The sequence below is a fragment of the Enoplosus armatus genome, chromosome 2 (genome assembly GCF_043641665.1).
Source record: "Enoplosus armatus isolate fEnoArm2 chromosome 2, fEnoArm2.hap1, whole genome shotgun sequence".
NCBI classification, from domain to species: domain Eukaryota; kingdom Metazoa; phylum Chordata; class Actinopteri; order Centrarchiformes; family Enoplosidae; genus Enoplosus; species Enoplosus armatus.
The window spans coordinates 10,902,165-10,924,102 of record NC_092181.1 but is presented as its reverse complement, the minus strand read 5'-3'; the positions used below and the strand labels follow the sequence as shown (position 1 = coordinate 10,924,102).

At 40.7% G+C, this 21,938-nt stretch overlaps 1 protein-coding gene across 1 annotated transcript in view; it reads left to right on the top strand.

Annotated features, from left to right (window-relative positions):
• Nucleotides 1–21,938, top strand: part of LOC139293371 (cytoplasmic phosphatidylinositol transfer protein 1-like) — a 72,951-nt gene that overhangs the window by 35,430 nt on the left and 15,583 nt on the right. The window contains exons 2-3 of the mRNA XM_070915391.1: nt 18,240–18,388; nt 21,717–21,805. Of these exons, the coding sequence (XP_070771492.1) occupies nt 18,240–18,388; nt 21,717–21,805 (238 nt within the window). The remainder of the gene's footprint in view (nt 1–18,239; nt 18,389–21,716; nt 21,806–21,938) is intronic.

Here is a 21,938-nt window from a genome sequence, read left to right as displayed (position 1 = left end):
GTGGGGATTCCCATCAAAGCCGCCTTCACCCATCCCGACCTTTTCATTTAAGTTATGTTCGCTCACTCTCTCACTCCGTCATTCACAACCTTCCTGTGCGGTATGAATCATTCACCTGCACTCCTACACTGAGCCATTAGATTCATAAACACTTACTAGCAGACACACACACACACACACACACACACACACACACACACACACACACACACAGACTCTTTGTTACTCCTCTATTCATCTCCCTTTCCCACACACATTCAGTACAGATCACACACACCTGTCTTTATACCTGCAGCCTATGATTTACTATGTTGCGCAGCGGAGCTGCTCTTTGAAAATTTAGACGAATGACTTTCACATGAATTTCCTCAACATGCATTATACTGCAACAACTGAGCAATTAAGTGAAGAAAAAGCACAGCAGCAAAGCACACATAAATTACATTGTGTGAGCACACTGCAAACTGTGTGATGTGTAGCCAAGGAAACAACAGAAACTTGCAGGCATTAAGGGATTCATTGACATTTTAAAGTCAGTTTGTTGGTTATTCATCTCAATGCTTGGCGTCGGAAAAGCAAAACAATCTACAATGTAAAACAATTATACCTGTGTGAGTATGCGTATGAGTATGCATGTGTGTCCGGCTGAATGTGCATTTGTGTAAACTCTCTGTAAATCAAGCCCCACTATGTATATGTTCAGAGACTTTGAAGCATACCCAGTCAGTCCAGATCAGATCTCTGGAAAAAACAAAAACATGACACCTCTTTTAACCCCTTTTTTGCTGTTCACACTAATTAGAAATCATCAGGTTGTCATCACTTGAGAGCGAGCACTAGAAATGGAAGGTCTGACGCTCTCTGTTTAAAAATAGAGCTGTTTTGTTAGTTAAAACCAAGGACAACATAGTCCCGTAGGTGAAGACCGGTAAATACAAGACGACCAGTCAGTGTAAGAAATGTTACAAGTGGAGGAATGAAGGTGATAAAGGACACTGAATGCAGATGTACTTGCAAGCCAATGTCCTGCTGTGGTGCATATCCTCCGGTCTTTGTCCCCAAGCTGTCGTTGTGTTGCATTGTCTCGGTGCAGGGTGACCACAGCAGCCAGGAAACAAACACATGTGTGTGAGCACCTCTGAGCAGTGAGATAGAGGAGAGGAAGTGCTTTTAGTGACCACACGTATGCGTTCACACGACAGACGTTCGTCTTGAGTTCTAAATTGCTATCTTAAAAACATCACTCGCCTCTGAGAATGGCATGGAAATGATGTGATGAGACAGGGCGGAAGTGAAAGGACATATCAAGAGGACTAAATGAAGTAACAGATAGAAGACAGATGACACGGTTACAGTTAGGAGAGAGAATGGGCCTTTGAGATGTAGACAGAACTGAACAAAGTGTGGTGAGTTGTGTAAAAACATATAAAAGCCTTCAGCTCGTGGCGAGCGGGCTGCTTGAGTACTCGCATGACACAGAGGGCACTCAGATCAGTCGCCTCCCCTCCTCCTCCTCTTCACCAGACTTTATGGCTCTTTAATGGGATTTGGTGTCCACTCACCGCCACTGTCAGTCTCCCTGTTAATCACAGCCTTTGGAGTTTCTGTTGGTCATTGTGTTACATTTCCTCTCTATATACACATACATGCACAAGAGACACATTTCAACATAGATCTCAAGACGAGCTGTGCTAATCATAGCATGTTAACCGCTCGAAGCATCTGGCTGGAATGTACAGTACAGTCCAAGTTGGGAAAACTCTTGTATAACTTTTCTCCTCCGTTTTTGAAAGAATAAAACGTCATATCGCACAAGCAGTTCTAGTTTTAGCCAGTATCATTGAAACAGGAATCAATCCATTGGACAGGTTTTGTCCAAACAGAATTACATTGTAAAACTTTAAGTGTACAATTTATGGCTTATATCTCGTATTTTAAATCCTCTTTTTGGATCTGTCCATTTCTCCCTGTTTTTACTACTTTGTCAAACCTAAATATTCCAGTCACGGTGGAAAATCAGTAAAAACACTGTTTACTTGTGACCAACCCCTTCCTATTTCTTACTTACTTACTTACTTAGTACTGAATTTTACCTAACATTTGTTGTAAAGTCAGGCTGATAAATCAGCTTGGCCAGTATATCGACAGATTTTTGCTTATATGTTGCAGATGTATCAGAACATGTCGCCTGATAAGTAACAAGAAATTGGTGCCAGAGATATATTTGAGGTCATTTACACAGCCTGTAGTGTTGCCACTGCATTGTTTTTCCACCAAAGAACACTGAAAGGTTTATTTTTCAACTGTAAAATGTTCCACTGAGTACATATCTTGGTCACAATTAAAAAAATAAAAAGGTTTTCTACTACAAATATTAACTGATATATATTTATTGGACTTTTTAAAACTCTCAAGTATCAATATACCGAATATCGGTCAGGCTCTTAATTTATCCATCATCGTAAGGAAAATTAGTGACTTCATATGTGTTCTTTTGGCTTATGTGACATTGAAAAAGACAGTAAGCCAAAAGAAGAGAAGGGATCAAAGGTAAAAAACAGAAAGAAAGCAAAAGTTAAAACCTTTTTGCTTATAAACGCCAAGCAGATGTCATACGGTTGAACATAGGGAAAAAAAGGGGGAAAAAAAATCCCAAGTAGAAAATGACTCAAATGGGACTCAATTGCAAACATTTTAGGAGAGTCAAGTAGGGAACAATGTGCTCAGTGTGTGTGTGTTGTTGATTGACGGGTATATTCTGTGTTCTTAGCCGGTGACCCACCGTGTTCCTGGACAAATTGTGAGTCTTTTAGTCCAGAAGTGGCTGGACGTGAGAGGGTTGTATAATGTGTATCTGACCAGGAAAATGGTCTCATTTACAAAAAGAAGGACAGTGCAGTGAGGAGAAGATCAGTAGATGTGAGGTGCTTGCTTTAACATTGTCTTTGGTGTGTGTGTGTGTGTGTGTGTGTGTGTGTGTGTGTGTGTGTGTTGTATGTACTGTATGTACTTTCTCTTGCAGGCATGCACCCTAGTTGGTGAGCATGTCTGCACGTTCACACCTGTTTGCATGTGTGTCAGTGTACTATGCTCCTGTGTGTGTGTGTGTGTGTGTGTGTGTGTGTGTGTGTGTGTGTGTGTGTGTGTGTGTGTGTGGAGGGTGGTTGTCCCTCCTGTAGAACAGGGCTAATGGTTTGTTTACATCCTCTCAAGTTTCGTGGGGGATTTACAGTTCCTGTGTTGGCCAGCACGGACAAGGAGGGAGGACCTACTGAGTCAGGAACCATCATCTTCCTCTGTATCCTCTTCCTTCTTTTTAGTTCAGTTCTCTCTTGTTAAATCCTGCTTATACTTTCTTCATTATTGTCTTGACTCCCCATCATTTTTCACTGTCTCATTCTCTCACTCTCTCCCTCATGAAATACTCTCTCACTGTGTTTGCCACCTTAATGTAGAGTCCCTCTCTTTATTATTCCCTCCCGATTCGTTTGACACTCTTTCTTTCTTGCTGTCTGTCTTTCAAATTCCTTTTCGCTCCATCACTCCTGTAATAATAAAATATTGTTGTGTAATATTATCTTTGCCTAATAATGTGTTTTCTTGCGACCCCACTTGTCACTAGCTGCAGAGGTCTACCAGTTTTAACCAGTTCAAATAAAGACAGATTTTCTTCCCCTTGTGTTACTTGAATAGTTTGTACAGTCCTAAAGATGTCAAATGATGCAGCAATCCACAGGACTAAAAGCAAAAATTAGAGGGAATCTTGAAAAGATTAACATGCCATTGTTTTTGTTCTGGCTTCCTTCTCCTGTCAGTAATTGCTGATATTTAGAGTATGCAGCTTCTAAAAGGGCAGTAGTTTTAAGAGACAGTAGGGGAATCATTAGTAAGAGTTTAAGTAATAATGAGTCTTTGTACTCAGATGTTATCATCATTCCAGTTTCATAGAAAAAATAATTTATTAACCTTTTACATCACTTGCCGATCTTTTCAAATTCAGATTACTGAAATGTCATTGAACAGCTGACAGATTGCTTTGCATTTCACACTTTTTGCATCTTTTTAAGGCTTGTTGCAATAACTTGTGTTTAACAGGTGTTCCTGATGGTAAAACGTGGTGAAACTCTTGTGTTTCTGTGTGTGTGTGTGTGTGTGTGTGTGTGTGTGTGTGTGTGTGTAATGTGTGTTATGAAGCAAAGTAAAAAACCTTATTAATTAGGCTGCTTTGACCTACCGCTTACCTCCATTCATGTTTCTCCCAAAGGCCTTCCACATCCATCTGTTTTTAGCAAATGTCGGTTGGCATGAATTAATTGTTCTGAATGCAGACTCATTTATCTGTTAATGAATACAGTCAATTAAATAATCACTCAAACTGTGAAAATGACAAATTCGGTGTCACAGCGCTGATGGAGAAAACAAAAACAAAGTAGTGTAGAGGAAGTGTTTTAGTGCTGCTGCTGCTGTATGGAGAAAAAGGTGTTGACTGTGTGTGTGTGTGGGCATACAATAGAATACAGGATATCACTCATAAAGTAACTACACCTTCTTTCATCCACACACACACACACACACACACACACACACAGTCGATGTACATCTGCCCACTTTGAAAAGACAAAGCCAATGACACACGGAACATTGAGCATATGTTCTGCCCCCCTCCACCGCGCTCCAAACACCACACACACACACAAAACATGGTGGCATGTTACAGAGTGCTCTTCACACCACACTCTTGTGACACACACAGGCTGCAGCAGCTGTGGCGCCGATCTGCAATTCATAGCACATGACCTTCACCTCAATGCCAACAGCTAACTGGGTTTCAGCCCAGCTCCATACAGGCCGGGCTTGGACTCCACTTCCTCTGCTGTTACAAGCATTTTTCAGTCCGGACAGGTGTAACATTATCCTGACAAGCCAGCATTCAAATTCGGTGTTGAGGGTAAATTTTAATGTGGAAAAACAAGCCAAATAGTCTGGCATGTCCATAATGCTTCATTTTCTGCTCCTGGGACAGCAGGTTTCTAGTAATGGATTACCCTTTGTACTCCATGTAGTTCTGCCAACCTGCGTCCACATGCCTGTGCACACCAATTTAGAGTGATGATCTGAATGCTACGTCAGAGCAGTGCTGTTATCTGAAAATAATCCAGCCATCAGGCTCAAGTATTTTCCTTAACCACAGTATAACGATGCAATCGCAGTCCTTTTAATCTTTTTATTTACACGGTTCAACAACGGACTGATATTCAGATAAATGAGAAGATTGTTCACTTTATTTTCAAGCATTAGCAATTTTTGAGACTTCTACCTGGTGAAATCATTGATGAAATACACTCTAAACATTAAATATTTTTCTTTCCACTACTTTCTTTTCCTTGTGTTGTCATGACCAACATCTTAGTCACAGGAAAGCATCCATCTAACTGTCTCTGGCATTGGATTTGTATGTATACATGTCTACTGTGCATCATCTGTGTGTGCACAGGCCTGTCAGCATGTGTGATGATATGATGAATAATAATAGTCCCGGTGATTTAATAGTTCTGTCCGAGGGGAGGCGTGCGTCCCGGGTGTATGCCTCAGCTGGCCAGCACTTTATCCCACATTAGCAGGAAGTTGAAGCTGACAGGTATCAGGTTGAGTCACAGGTGGGCACCTCAGCACAGTTTGTTTCACTTAAAAGTCAAAGGAGCGGCCATCAAAATCAATATACAACAGTTGAAATCAGTTTTTGTAATACATTTCCCATTTCAATGTGATATTTCAGTGATTGTTTGGCCTTTAAGTCTTGTTTTGCATGTTTGTTTTGACATTGACAAGTAATCAATAATCTGTGATTCATTCATTCAGGATATCTTCTATTTTTATTATTATTGTATCTACCCTTTCACTACTGATTATGTGTGGATACTTAGCCATTATAGGATATTAGACAATCTATTGCCTGAATCTAATTCAAAGACAAATGTGTAACATGTCAGAATTTTTAGTAAAGTGATTTTGTTTGCGGCCTGGCTTTGAGGATGGCGGTTGGTCCACCGCTTCGGTCCAGAGTGAAATATCTCAATAACTATTGGATGGATTGCCATAAAGTTTGATATACACATCCACGCCCCCTTCAGAATAAATTCTAATAACTTTGTTGATCCCTTAACTTTTCATCTAGCGCCATCATCACTTCAGCATTTCAGTTTGTTCAATACTTTGGATTACTTTGTTATATGATATCGGCCTGTGCTGAACATGCCAGTTCTCTGCTGTGCAGCCGTCTGAACCAAAATGAACTGTGTCTTATTCCCATTGAACAGATGATTAGAATTTTAGTGTGTAAACACACAGTTTGCTTCCTGTATATGAGATTAGTCACCACAATAAAAGCACCAAAGGTTTGACTTCTACGTATACGGAGCACATATGCTGACTATCCAGAATAACAGATTGACTTTGACAAAAAAAAAAAAAACAGATGAAAAGATGACTCTTGCACAGCAAACTTGATTTGATGGGAAAGACAGAGGTGGGAAGCTCATTAGAGAACTTTTATTTCAGAATTTCTATCACAGTTCAACCTAGCTTCTAGCAGACGTTATCACTCTCACTCTCAGTTAAACCTCTTGTACTCTTAAAACCAATGTCTTATTTCACTGACAAACTAACACACACACCCAGTAGTTTCTTTTTCTCATACAGATTTGAAAGTCCCACTTACCCTACACTGTGTACCCACAGGAAAGGCAACGGGGAAGGTGGGAGACATGCGAGGCTTCTTGTGCACGATTGGACAGAAATATATTGCAGATGTTTCTACATTGCTTTCTTCTAAGATTGTACAGGCTGCGCAGCACCGATAACTTGTCTCTGAGTGAGTGAGAGAGAAAAAGACAATCACTATCTTTGCCATCTTTTTGTTGTCTTGTTCATTCGCCCTTTCTCTCTACTCTCTCTTGTCTTCATACACACACACACACACACACACTAATTACACTCCTGGTCCACCTATTGACTGTCAGGCCTACAGCTGAAGGATAATCTTATCTGGAGAGAGCAGCCCAGTGCACTGCACACTGCCGCCCAGTTGATTAAATGTGCACAGTACAGGGGAAGAAGAGTGCGTATATGTGTGGCTGTGTGTGTGTGTGTGTGTGTGTGTGCCTTTGCCATCATAGGTAATGAAACTGCAAAGTGATGGGCCCATAGCTGTGCCAGCAGTATTGTGTATGTATGCATTTAAGTGTGTGTGTCTGTGTAATAGATGGATGTAGGAAAGTCTGCAAACCAGTGTAATCCAAGCTACATACTTTATAGACCGGAGGTGAGGTTAAAGTGGGGTTTTTTTCTTCAAATATGTATTTTCATATATCTCCAAATGTAGTGATATAGTGATTTTTAGGTAAGATATTCTGGTTCAGAAGCTGTCGGCTCTAGTTACTTTACATGTCACACAGTTTTCAGCCACACTGGATAGAAATTAACAATGTTGCCGGGCAAAGTAACAAATGGCTAAGATGTTGGAACAAATTACCATTCCATGTCGCCAGCAAGGTCACCCAGTCTCTGCGTTTACATGGGGATTGCCTGCGAGTGCCACAAGGGAAAAAATCAGCTGCCCCCCCCCATTTTCCTTTTTAAGGGATCTCTCTGCTAATTTACATGTCAGAAATACAAGCAAGAGGACTTGAGGACATTTAATCAGCTGCATCATACATTTTAAAATTAATCACCTTAGTTTATGTGAGAATTCTTCCCCTGCATTGTGCTTATTTTCCTACCGGCAGTAGTAAAAAGTGGTAAAAAGAAAGCTTGTGCGGCCAGAATTGAAATAGAATTTCTACAAACTGGAAACCCATGTTTGAATGCCAAAAATGAATTATAATCATAAAGAAATGTTGGTGGGCTCCAGTAGTGAAAGAGGCTTTATTCTTCTCACGTTCCCTGTTGTTTCCTGATATCGGTTAACTCAGTCTGGTCTAATATTGCACCCCTGTCCACATTCCCACCACCTCCCCCCATTACTCAAGCCACTATCGCCCCGCTAATGCAGCCATCCATCAGTATGAAGGGCTGAGTGTGTGTGTGTGGGGGTGAGAGGGGGAAGAGCTGATAGTTGAGAGAAGTAATAAAGCACCAGGTTTTTTCCTTATTTGAAGTTCAAGATTTGCCCAGAATTTTATTCACTCATTTGTTCTTGTTAATGGGTGCCACGACCTGCCTAAGCATCAACCCTGGCCCCTGGCCCCTATGGTACGTTATCTTACATCTTCAGGAAGGTTCACATTCAGAGTTCTTATAATTATAGGTATATCTATATAGTAGCATAGCTAGTTGCTATAGAAGATATATGAGCAATAGATAAATAACTTTTTACAGCGCTCTAGACTGCATCATCATTATTACACAGCTGCAAACAACATAGTTGGCAAACAAAATGACTACAGTTAAATGAATGAATGATAGCAGCACCGACTCCCCATGAGCTCATTGAGATTTCTCCTCTGAAATGGGAACATATGGCATATGACATGCATTCCTAATACTGATCATAAAAAGTAAAGAATATTGACAACACAGAATAGATTTCAACAGTAAAATATTGCAACAAAAGGAAGTTGCTGGAACAGACTGACAGTGACTGGCATGAGCCTTGTTCCACAAGAGTACCACAAAGGATGGGGTCTGGTGTTTTTATTTAGGGTCCGACACTCTTCCTGTGTGGGCTGCATGCCAGTAGACATGCTGTCTCCTCAGGTGATGTTTTTTTAAAATTGCTATGAATAAAAGAATAGTCCACCTTTCTGCTTGCGTTACCACAGGTCCTCAGCGTGTGATCATAATAGCACAATGTAAGGTGCTTCCCACACAGACTATTTCACTCGGTAACCAAGGAAAGCACACTGAGCTCATTTATACGCACTGTGAGTCAAGGATTATTTTCATGCTTTAGCTGTTATCTCCACAGGTATTTCACTCCTTCAGGCGGAAATTGAGCAATTAAAGTCATATGAGCTATGGGGCAAGAAAGGTTTCTTTTTTCCCCTCCAAAGTCTCTTGTAAGTTGTCAGTGTTTCAGTACCTGCCGGGCACAAATTGGTCTCTCTGTTGGGCTGCTGTGGTGCTCCCAGAGGCCATTAATGTGGCCCTCTACAAGTGGAACACAGTGATTAGCAGGGCTATTAGTGTAGCTATTACGTCACATTGACATTCAAATAGAGAGGTGTGCTGACCTGGCTGCTGAGGAGCAGTGCTGTTTGACTGTAGGTTAATTATGTCCTCACTGATACTTTTGTTGTTTGTAAGAGTCTGTCGCTGATGTCTAGGACCTCTGTGTGCAGAAGGTCATTTATTATGCTTCATCTGCCAACGTTACGTGTAAAAGGTATTGTAGAATATGTTGCCGGAATATAATACAAGCTGAATAGAGATGAATGTAAAAAATATATGAAAATATAAAGGAATGTCTTTTTTCTTTTTATTTATTTGGCAAAATGTATCTAGTTCCTTGAGGCATTACTGCCTCCTCCTGGTGGCAACATTATACATACATATATTTACATATTTCTTATCAATATGTCTTACTCAGCCCCTGATGGATCACAATGTGTCTCATTGGTTAATGCATATTTAATTCCCACCTGTAAAGTATAATTTGCCCTCAGTCAAATTAGCCAATTACCTGTGTTTGTGAAAGCAAAGTGTATTTTGAAGTAGTTAAACATCTGGCTGAATTTGATAATGGCTTTCATGTTAATAGCTTTTCGCAGTAAAACATGTAATGTAAGATTTCAACTTACATTAAGTTCCTTATTTGTCAGTCTCTAACATCCACTGAAAGGTGCATCAGCAGGATAGATTGATTACGGTATCGCCTCGATAAATGAAAATTAAATGAGCAACTTAATCCGTTGATAACAATATATTTTTTTGACTTATAACTTAATTAACTAATAAAATCAGTTGCAATCAGGTGGAATGGTCAATTCACACAGTAAGGGTCAGGAAATCTGGGGCTCCTTATTCATAATGAAGCAAGCTCTTCTGAACAATAAACAACTAAAGAAAAATATCACATATATTGTCATTGAGAGCTTTGAGTCAACCTTCATCTTTGTTTGCCGCCGTATGGAAACTCCATTGGAACAGGGCTTTTCTTGATATGAAACATTTGGGTGTCTGTTGGAAACATGAATTTGTGATGGTACCATTAATGATGGTAGTTGGACATCATTATAATATCCAGTGGATTATTTATTTCTGCCAATTCTTTGCACATGTCCAGCACAGAAACTGGCACAATGCTGGTTTATACTGGATGGGCGTGGTTTCCGCTTCATTTCAACTTTGCACACAAAATGTCACATGCCACTTTACATTGAATTAAATAGGTGTTTAGGTTGCATAAAAGACAATGTTTTACGCTCACTTTTACAGGCCTGTTTGTAGTTTACCTTATTGCAAATCATCCTCAACAACAACAGATTGAAGTCAGATCTTTTCTTATTAAACTGATTCAGTGGTTGCAATGGGGAAAAGTGTTTGGCGCCCATCCAAAGCACCACTTCCACATACAATCAAAAGCCAAACTGAAAGGCTTCCATCACTGTGTTTGTTTGTCTAGAGTGTGCCAGTGAAGCCAAAGTACTTGAGAACCTCCATGTCTTTGACGAGTGATGTTGTCACACAGAATAACGAGGGAGATCATCTCTCAGTGGACAGAAAATGATTCTGCTCTTTCCTCTATCCATTCTCGCCTGTCTTGGTTTATTGCTCTCATTCGTTTGAGGTCCCTCCACATCCTTTGTTCACTGAGGCCTGGAAATGTAGTGATATACAGTGATGTGCAGCCTGCTAATCATAACTCCTCCTCTCCCTTTCCACTGTTTCTGTCCTCCCTGCTGCCTTCCTCCTGTACTATCTTCCCTATCTGCTGATTCTCCATTTATTTCTTTACCTTCTTCCACTGTTTATCCACTTATTTTTTCCTCTCTGTTCTCTGTTCCTCCTTTTTTTCTCCATTCTCGTCCACATCAACAACAGCACTGTAGCTGACCATTCAATGATGGCAACCCCTCTCTTTCTTCTCCTCCTTCGCCCCCCTGCATCACTTTCTTGATGATGGTGCTGCAGCATTATCGGCTGCACAGAAATGCAGAGGGAGTCCAGATAGACCATATATTGATTGATTCAGCTTAAGGCTGCAATGTTGTCTATTCATATTGTGTTTCTTCAGTCCAGCGGTACGTCTGGCTGTCTGACAACTAGTCTAGACCATGTTAAGGCCTTAGAAATGTGAGCAGTAGTACAGTCTTTTCTTTTGTTAATGAATGGAACTATTTGTGTTTCAGGTTTTGTTAAGATTGAATTAACCACTTTCTCACTGGTTGGGCAAGAAACCCTTCAGGTGGGAAGAAATAAATGAGATGAAAATGAACTGGATTGAAAAATTGAACTGTGAATAATTTAAATTATGTCAGGCACAACTGATTGAGTGTATTGGTATTTGGGGGGAGTCCCAGGCATGAAAGTGTTAGAACAAGTGTGTAGAAAAAGAATCTCCCACAGTTTTTATTACATTTTTGTTAAAAATGTTCCATCGTTGATCTTTCAAAAAAAACAAAAAAACATTTAAATAATCTTTTAAATAATTATATGGATTTATTTAGTTTAAAACTATCCGGAGATGTTGATACAAATTTGGAAAGACAAACAGTAAGAATTACACTACAGTTTTTCCAATCCAGGCATTTTTGCTCTCATGTTGTACTGTGGTTGGTGTATTTGAACATTTCTTTATTCATCTGGGTAGCTCAGCCCAATGGGCTTCATGCAAGAACCACAAGAACGAACAGATTTGAAGTGGCACGTAGGAGTGATTTTAAGAAATGATGAGTCGCATTCACCAATTTTCTACAGTGGTACTTACAATTTTCTCTGAGATATAAACAAAATTCATGAGAGGTTCGAACCAGTATGACTCATGTAAAGATAGTCCGCCTCTCTCACCATGGGAAAAAAATCTTGGTTGTCAACTAAAACAAATAAATAAATAAACTTTAAGCTTTAAAATGAATAATCTATTCATCATCATCATAGCATGCAAAGATGAATATGTTTAGCTGAAGAAACTGAAATCCAGTTTGTTTTTACTCGACCTGCGGCTGTCTAACCTGGCAGGATAACAGGTTGTCGAAACAGCAACTAGTGAGTCTGTGTGCCTTCACTTTATTAAGTCCTCAGTTGTATTTGTGTGAAATGTAAATACACCTAGGGCAAAGATGCAGCAAAGCATTTTCTTCGAATGGAACCATTGTGTAAAAGATTGAGGCGCTTAAAATCAATGGTTCACACACTACTATGTCTTAAGTTTTAGAAATGACAAGTAGTTCAGGGGCTGGTTGTGGGTAGAGATGCTCCAGCAGGACACAGTTGAAGGTTGTGATTTCACTCTCGTCAGAGCAGTGCATCCCTCAATGAGTGGATTTGGGTTTTAAGACCTAGAGCAGAACCCTGTAATAAGGGGTGATGATGACAACACACTCTAGTTTATTGGCACTGATTAATGAGCAACAACAAACCACAGTGCCTTGTCATCAGACAAATCGAATAAAGACAAGGCAAGTGCTGGCTGCGTCATGTAGCTAAATGATCGATCACGCTGTGAAGATTCCAGACAAGAGACAGAGCGAGTGGTACTTCAGCACTGCAGCGTTCTCTGAAGTGATTGCCTATTTTGCCTCAATGGGGGGAAAATAACAGGGCTATTCAACCAGCCACTACAAGCTTTTATTTGTTGTTGTGCAAACCTTCCCTAATATGGAGCGGTTTGTTTTTGACCTGTTCATGAGCACATTCATCATGGTGTCCACAAACATTTCAAATAATCGCACCGGCCCGGTAATGTATCCACGTCCTTGATATTTTTAGAAGTTGACGAAGTGAATGGGAAAGGACGCCTCTTGTATAAAAGGACATTAAATTAATCTGATGTCACACTTAACTGCCTCTGTAACCCTGTGTCTCATGCCTTTATTTCTGTCCATCTGTACCTCTCGCTCATTTTCTGCAACTTTGTCCTCCCACAAGGACTCACAAAAAAACTTTTTGTCCTTCTTTTAATTCCCCCCTCAGCTTGTCCTCTGCCTCAGTGTCTTTCAATCCACACCACTCACCTCCCTCATTTCTTATGTGGCATGGAGAGCAAATGCATTATTTACAGTAGCTCTTAACCTGGCAAGCTCGCACTCACCACAGCCCAGGGCTGTTTTTAGAAACGCTGCCTTTTGCTTTCGAGACTTCAATGAAAAAGGTGAACTTTTATTAATGGAGCTGAGACTGAATTGACAGAAGGTGATGTAAAAAGAGCATGTTATGCAATTGGCTCTGGCCGTTACTGTGTACTCTGTAAGTGAGGTAATGTCATAACTTCAGGTCATGTATGCTTCATTAATAAATTAACACACACACGGGCAGAGGGCTTTTTTAAACACTGAATTACGTAACTTTTCCAATACAGCTCTACCGTGTTTGGATTTGTACATTTTCAGTACTGATCTTCTTGACATTCCTGATAATTAATTTACTGACAGACTGTTTTAGTCATCAAACTTGGGCTACTTATTTATTGAATACAAACAGACCTAATTTGTATTAAATAGATGTACCAATGCAGTTTAGTTGCATGTAGTTAGATGGGCCTATCCTTGTATCAGTATTAGATAACACATGAAGATTAGTCATTCATTTCAGACAGGGCTGCTCTGTACAGAGCCTTACACTGTGTACGGGTCATTTCAGGGCTGAGCCTGCCGAAACTCACAATGTCCTTTAGGTGTGCTGTGAGTGCGGAAAATGTCCTTTTGCTTGATGCATTTCATAATCTTGCGACATGACAGCCCCCCGCTACACTGCACTTACTGAACTTTTTTGTTGGTTCTGCTCCACTGCTGCTCATGTTGGTTTAGGATATTAATAGTGCAAGTGGCTGTTAAAGTGTCTATGATTAATAATTTTATATTAACAATGGATGATTGTATGTGAAAGGGGTTGCTTGTAGTGATGAATGAACCTACAGAGAATGATCAGGCGACTCTGCAGTTCCCGACGAGGCCTTTATAGTGTCTTTCAGCTCATTGTTTTGGTTTTCTGTACTGTTTTCAGGGAAAAAAGCACCAAAAAAACATTTGGTGCCTGGCAAAAAGCATACAAACAGACAAAGTTAGCAATTAGCTACATGAACATAGTGGAACAAGAGTGAGATATTTCCCTCAGGCTATTGTAGAAACTAAAACAGAGCATTCTGCTGAATGTGTCAATATGCAACTGTTTGCTAGCAAGTTTGCAATATCAGCTTAACAGAGTAATAACTAGTATGTCAGTGTTGTGTTCACAGCTTGTTTCTGCTGCCCCCAAGTAAAATCAGTAATCGCAGGTTTAAGGTTTTTGAAGGAATACGTCAACATTTTGGGAAATACACTTATTCGCTTTCTTTCTAAAGAGAAGCCAAAACAAACATTCAGAGATTTCTCTTTGGTACTGTGGGTCTTCATTACTGTCACTGTGTAATCAATGTACAGCAGTAGACACCTGCAAAACATGCCGCGCAGTGGAAAAAATGACAAAAAAGGAAAACATTTTTACATAACGTGTTTTACGTAACTGTGGCAGAGGTCAGCCAAACACTGCATGTCTTAATAACTGTTTGTCTCTGATCTTAACCTGCTATTGTGTCTGTGTCCGGGGAATTATGTGCTCAGACAACCCTCTTTAGGCCTGGTATTCTGTGTGCGCGCGTGTGCTTTTCTTTTTTTTTTCTGACACTGCAATCTTACACGACTAGAATCTAGAGACTGGGGGCCTCGGAGTGAATGGATACAAAGGATGTGAGTCATTGCGTCGCTGCCCTTTCAAAGTTTCACAGTGAAACTAGTCTACAGCACCACAGGACACAGAGCCAAGGTGCCGCAGCTGGCTTTGTGACCTTTAATGCACAGATTGTGTACATAATGAGGTAGAGGTTTGGTGACGTATAGCTGAAGAACATGTGTGTCGGAAACATGTTTTTATCAGGTTGACGGTTGTATTTCATGCAACTTTCATTGCTTGATGATTTTAATATCCAAGACATTTGCATTGAGGCGTGGTTATGATGTTGTGAGATTAAGTGTACTCGTGCACATCTGTGTGTCTATGTACTGTGGGTTTGCATTTGTAAGACTTTAAGTACATGCATGTGGACGTCACATCTGGGTGAAATCATTCCGGGTTGCTGGGGTTTACTATATTAAGTCAGTCCAGGAACAGTATTTTCAAATAGTATCTGACCCAGGTTTGGATGTGCATTTGTTCCCATGATTAACTGCTGTTTTTATATTCCAACAAAATGGCAAGCTGTGGAAAAGACTTAACCCAACAGGAAAAGAAATGCAGAAAGGATGATTTTCATTTCCTGCACTTAAATGAATCAGAATGGATTAAAAGCTATTCTAAGTCATCGCCCTTGTCCTACAGCATGTTAAAGCCTCTTTACTCTGGTGGGAGTGTCTATTTTTCAGATGACTGCATTCTCCTCTCTGGGGCAGAATTGGCCACTTAAAGCTCTACTGAGCTTAACAATGACCAACACCACACCTCAACAGAACACTAAGACTTATTTGATACAGAGAATTTACTTGTATGGTAAATATTCAAGTTTTTTTTCACCAGACTATTAGTTAATTCCGCAAACGTATAGTATGTATGCGTATTATATTGCATGGAAAGGATCTTAACATGTAGTAGTGTACACTTGACCCTCATGCATCCACTCTGAGATCAGTATGGGATAGTGGTCATATACTTAATTAGACCAAATATACGTTGATTTTACAGCTTTGCTTTGTTAATGGAGCTGGACATTGTGTCCTTAGTATTCAGCTAAATTCAACTGGAAATAAGCATCAAACATTGTCATGCAAGTGTAAAAATTTCTAACTATGCAAATCCCCCATGATCGTATCTGTTATGGCTTCCTAATTTTGCGTCCTTCCACTAGACTTGCCCCCCCCCCGACACCCCCCGGTGCTATTTTGGGTGAGCACCTTACATTTTCCCCTGACAGCATTTCACAGCTCAGCCAGCATCCGTGGCAGGTAAAGGTCAGGGAAAGTGGAAGAGTGAAATCTAGGGGAAAGCGGTTGATTTAGCTCTCCTTCATTACCAGTGCCCTACTCTCACTTGTGAGATTTCTTTGTAAACTGAAGTACACGTGTGGAGGAGACGAGCACGGAGGGAAGCGAAAACATACAGTGACTGAGCAGGAAACAGAGTGCAGCTTCACTTGTTCACAGCCTGTAACAGATAAAAGGATTATGAGCATCACCGGCCATCATCAAACCATCTTTTTCTTGTCTTTGATTTAATTTCGGCCCCATCTTCTCATTAAAACTCCTTAAGTTGCCCTCCTTTGATGCTCCTCGGTCTCTTGCTCTCAGGCAGCGTCTTTTCTCCCTCTTTGAAATCATTCATTCATCTCCATATCTTTCCTTCTCCTGTCTGGGTCTTTTGTCACCAACTGAAGCTTTGGATTTAGAATATGAAGATTTAGGATCAAAAGCAGACAGAAGTGCTTCCTGCTATCGGTCAATCCACCGTATATCGCTTGAATAAAGTGAACACGCTGCAGGGCATCTAAAACTAAAAGCTGTTATTGCATGGCCAGAGTATTCACTTAACTGAACACGGTCCACTGTGTACAAATTCCAGCCTTGTTCATTAAAACAGAAGTAGCTCAGCCACAAACCTACCGCAAGCCTGGCCTTTTACTGAAGAAGCATTATTGCTGCAGAAGCTGACATGACGTTGCTTTGTTTTTGACCTTTTTCTCAACCAAGTCTGGAAAATGAGGCAATAAATAAAGAATGGGTGTTGACTTGAGGCCAAGCAGACAGGCAGTTCATGGTCAAACTCACCCAAACATCTGCTTTTTACCTCGTGGAGGAGTAGTTTCCCACCTTCTGTCGGCCTCAGGAAGACTAAAGAAAGGAATAAAGAAAGAAGAACAGTTGAACTAGTTTCAAATTTCAAGTCAGTACTGAACCCTGATGTTTTTTTTTATGATTAATGACAGTCTCACTGCGCTATTTATATTCTCAACTAGTGAAGGCTTCTCATGGATTATTGTTGAACCTGAGGTATTGCTTCAGATCTTCAGGAGTTATATATAAAATATATTTATATTTTGCTTCTACAGAGGAAACAAAAACGTGCTAAAGTTGCATTGCATTCGCTTTGGATTTAATTCCATGGTGAGCTGGTGTTGGTTGAAGGTTGTGCACAATAGCGACACCTACATGTTCTCTGATTCTAGTCTTTTATTATTGTCAGTGTTTGTGTTGCTATTCGTGTCCCAGCCTCATGTTCCTGTCATCATTTTGCTTGATAACAAAGCAGCGTGTATTGGTCTGGTAAAAAATGCAAAGATGCAGATGGGGTATGTTTTATGATAATTAGACAGGGTATTATTTTCTCAGCTGAAACTGATGTAGTTGCCATCAAATTTACTTCAGACCCATTACTAACTTATCAAGACGCAGAAAAATAGCAGATGAAAGATATCTGTGGCTTAAACTACGTGTGTGATTCTTGTGTTTTAGTTTGTCTTGTTAGAACTGCATATCATTTTCATGTTTCCAAATGCCTCAAATGCACAGTCTAAACAAATATAACACGTACATTTATTTATTGTTGCCATGGTGCAGAATTTGTGTTCTACCTCCATTAAAATGACTTCCAATAGTTACATGACACCTTTTTGAGATTTGATGCAGACTGTGGTAACTCAATACTCGAGAGTGTAAACACTTCAAAAACTGAGGTTAAAAGTTCATTTTTGACTTTGGAAACAGCAGTCGAGAAAACATTCGGCAATCACACCACAAGGTCCATTTAGAAGCTGTTCTGGAGCTTTGGATCACATCACATGATCTCCATCAGCAGATGGGGATCATCTGGACAAGAAATCCTTTAAGTGATCTGAAATTTTAATATCAAGAGTGACAAGAACATGTGATATGATCGAAAGCTCCAGAACAGCTACTAAATGGACCTTGTGGTGAGTTTGTTTTCTCAACTTGACACTTGATCTGTAAGCATTTCTGCTGTCAACATATCGGTAAATCTTTGACTGCAGTATGTCCCCAGCCTGTTACACTATGTACTCAGGTTTCTAACGTGTCCTGTCTGTGTGTTTTATCCTCCAGTACCGGATTGGGCAGCTGTACATGATCAGTAAACACAGCCACGAGCAGAGCGATCGAGGGGAAGGGGTGGAGGTCGTCCAGAATGAACCGTATGAAGACCCGGCGCACGGCCAAGGGCAGTTCACAGAGAAACGAGTCTACCTCAACAGGTCAGTGGAATACGTCTTTTCTTGTTTTAGTGTCTGACTTGTGATTTATTTATGTGCGGAGTACTCTTTCACTCGACTGCCAGTTCTTTTTACCCATTTTTAGTTTAGCCTGTTTCTGTTTGTCTCATGGTCTCAAGGCTTGTTCGCCACCTGGGTCTAGATCTCCTGTTTCTGAGCTCAGCTCAAATTTGATCCTTAGCCGTGACTTTTCCTGAAGCTGGAAAATCCTGGAGTACAAAGTATATTGTATATCTGCATATCAGCTGACTAAGATTACATTCAGCCATTTGATAAGGCTGTGAAGGTTTACACACACACACACACACACACACAAATACACACACACACACACACACATACACAAATACACATGTGCTGGCCACTGCAAGTTGTAACCAGCAGGTTTCCCTGAGTTACTTATCCATCACAGTTATATATCACCCCATACTGATGCATGTCACTGCATCCCGTGAGCCACTGCGTGGACTGATATGTGGTTTGCGCATGCAGATGCATGTGTGACCCTTCCACACACAAACCGTTTTGTTAGACCCACATGAATCATAGAGAGATGACAGAGAATTGGATGGAGACAATCTGAAGAAAAGGAAGAAGAGACAAGAGAATGACAGCAGGAGAGAAAGGAAAGAAAAATAAGAGCAAGAGAGGGAGAATGGTGGGGGGGGCAGGGATGCTGTAGGCCATTTGTTTGAGCACAAATACCTGTGTCAGCGTTCGCCATGCCGGGGAACTAATTATGTTGAGTCAGCACAGCTCTGCTCTTCAGAGGAGAGGAAGAAGGCAGAGGGAACAAACAGAGATAAGTTGGGCTTCCATTCAGGTTTCATGCAATTTGCAACGCTGTTTTAACAAGTTCCCCAATTTCACAAAAAAACTGTTGCTTAAGGCTTTGTTTGGAAATCATGGTTTGAATAGCAAAGGAAATAAAGTGCTTGTACGGACTATTCTTGTCCATGCACAGCCAGTAGCTTTAGACGTTCTAAACCACGTCAACCTCCTAGACACGCTAAAGCACTTTCTATGTTTAAGTCTCTATTGTGTTTTTAAGTGTGAACAGTTAAAAACTCGCTTCAGGTCTATTTCACAATACAATACAATACTCACAACTCTTTTTACCCATGGAGGGAAATTCAATAGAAAGAAAGCGAGAAAAACTCTCAACTCGCATGTCCATTTACGTCAGCAGCTTAAGATGGAAACAAAACACTGACCTTTCCAGAGTAGCTGACATTTTGTTAAGATAAAATGTTCTTTTGATGAACCTGAGATGATGCATGAATACCACTCACTTTGAATAGGTGAGAGAGGGAGCCGCAGCTTTCCATGTGGCGTTTCAGTCCTGTTGGGAAAGGTGAAAAGATTTGTCATCGAGTAGTTTGCTTCCCTGACAGAATGCAAAAACTTTAGATGTTAATGCTGATAAACACATAACAGGACGGCCCCGTACAATCTGTGTATAGCCATCTGTGCTAATAAAAGTACAAACTCCTGAATCAAAAAAGATAAGAAAATAACCAAACTAAAAGTGAAATTCAGTAAATTAAACTAATTTTCATGACATTACATTAAGTAAAGTAAAATGAAATTAGATAATATTATATTAAGGATTTTAGCATAATTAACCACTGTTCTGCCCCATTCAACTGGCCATCCATCTGGCTCTGCAACATTTAGCTCTGATTCACCAGCAGGGAAGTCAATCTGGACTCGTTCTGTCACTCTTCAACCACCCCATTAGCCCTCACAATCTGCCTCGCGCTGTGCCTCACTATTTGGCCCGATCCCATCCGACCTGAATATCGATCCCATGCTTGCACTGTCAATAAACTTCATTAAGAGTGGAGAGGGGATGGTTGATTTTATGATTGAGTTGATTGATGATTCAGTGTTGTCTTTCCTTGGATGAGTTCAACTAAACTAAGATCAACTTATTCTAAATACAAACACCGGCTTTGGCGTGAAAACTCGGAGCAGCCGCCCACCACGCTTGCACGCTTGGCAACGTGGGCCCCGTCGCAGCAGCTATTGGCAAAGATCTTTAAAAGAACAAGGAGGGAATGGGAGAAATCAACAGATGGGGGTGTAGGAGGAGTGTCAGTCTCTTTTGTTGGGAGGGAGAGAGAGAGAGTGAACGAGCCTGCCAACATTCACACAATGTGACCGTCAAAGGCTGTTTTTATTCACAGCCGTCACGATGCAGTGGGCGCCATTTTTGTCCTCCTTAAGAAATTGTTTTCCATGTCAATCAAGGGAAGTGGAGATGAAGACAGGCTACATGAAAGTCTGTGCGCTTCTGTTCGACACGTCTCGTAAATACGTTCTCAATGCAGCCTCATTTATAGTCTTAGCAGAGTTCAGAGTTCAAGATAAGGGAATGTCAAGCATGCACACTCACACACAAAGTCCCCTGAGTCACATATCGGCAGCATACTGTACCTCCCTGAACACTGAACACATGGTAGATAATATAGAGAGGTTCAGGGTGCCAGAAGGAGCTCTGAGAACTCTCGAGTCTTAACTAAGGGAATAGTTGGGAAATATGGAAATACTTTTTTGCTTTCTTGCTGAGAAGTTCAGAAACTATGAAGCTACTCACTGCAGCCGGTTAGTTTAGCATAAAGACTGGAAACCTGGTGAAACAGCTAGCCTGGCTCTGTCCAAAGGTAAACAAAATTTGCCTACCAGCACCTATAAAGCTCACTAATCTTGTCCAACAGAGACTCCAGGAAGTTATTGTGCCAAGAAATAGTCTAGCGCAAACCCCCCCCCCCCCCCCCATAAAACTTCAAGTCTTCAAATTGCTTGTTTTGTCAGACAAACAGTCCAAAACTAAATATATTCAATTTACTGTAATATAAGACAAAGGATAAGGAATCGTTTTGCATTGAAAAGTCCTCAGATCTTTTTTTTTGTGAATGTACGTAACTGTGTGAATGTGAACAGGGTGTTCCTGGAAAGAGTGCATTGCTTTCAGCTAAAATTTCATGTGATACATTTGATAGTAAGACATACAAAACAGGCAGTTATGAAGTTTGTGTCCTGTTGGTTTTTGGTCTTTAGTTCCTAGTAGGTTCAAAAAGCCCTTAAAAGTCTGTCGGTACTGTAGAGAAAAGTATGAGTTTGGTCTCCTGAAGCAGCTCCCCTGAATTAAAGCTTTCACACCATCCCTCTGTTCTGTACTGTGAGCAGATTTTTTTGATGATTGCTGCGATAACGGAAACAATTTCACCCTCATCCCTGCTTCGCTGCTACATGCTCACAGTCTCTCTCCTCATATGTCTCTGTCTGTCTCACTGTCTCTCTGCAGTAAATTACCCAGCTGGGCTCGAGCAGTGGTCCCGAAAATCTTCTATGTGACGGAGAAAGCATGGAACTACTACCCTTACACCATAACAGGTGAGCAGATGTGTTTGCTGGACTGTCCAGCTAACTGGTCTGATGCAGCTTTTATTTTTAATAGCCAATAGCACTCATAGACCCACACGCTCACCACTCACATCATATCAAATCCAGTTAGCTAATACTTGCC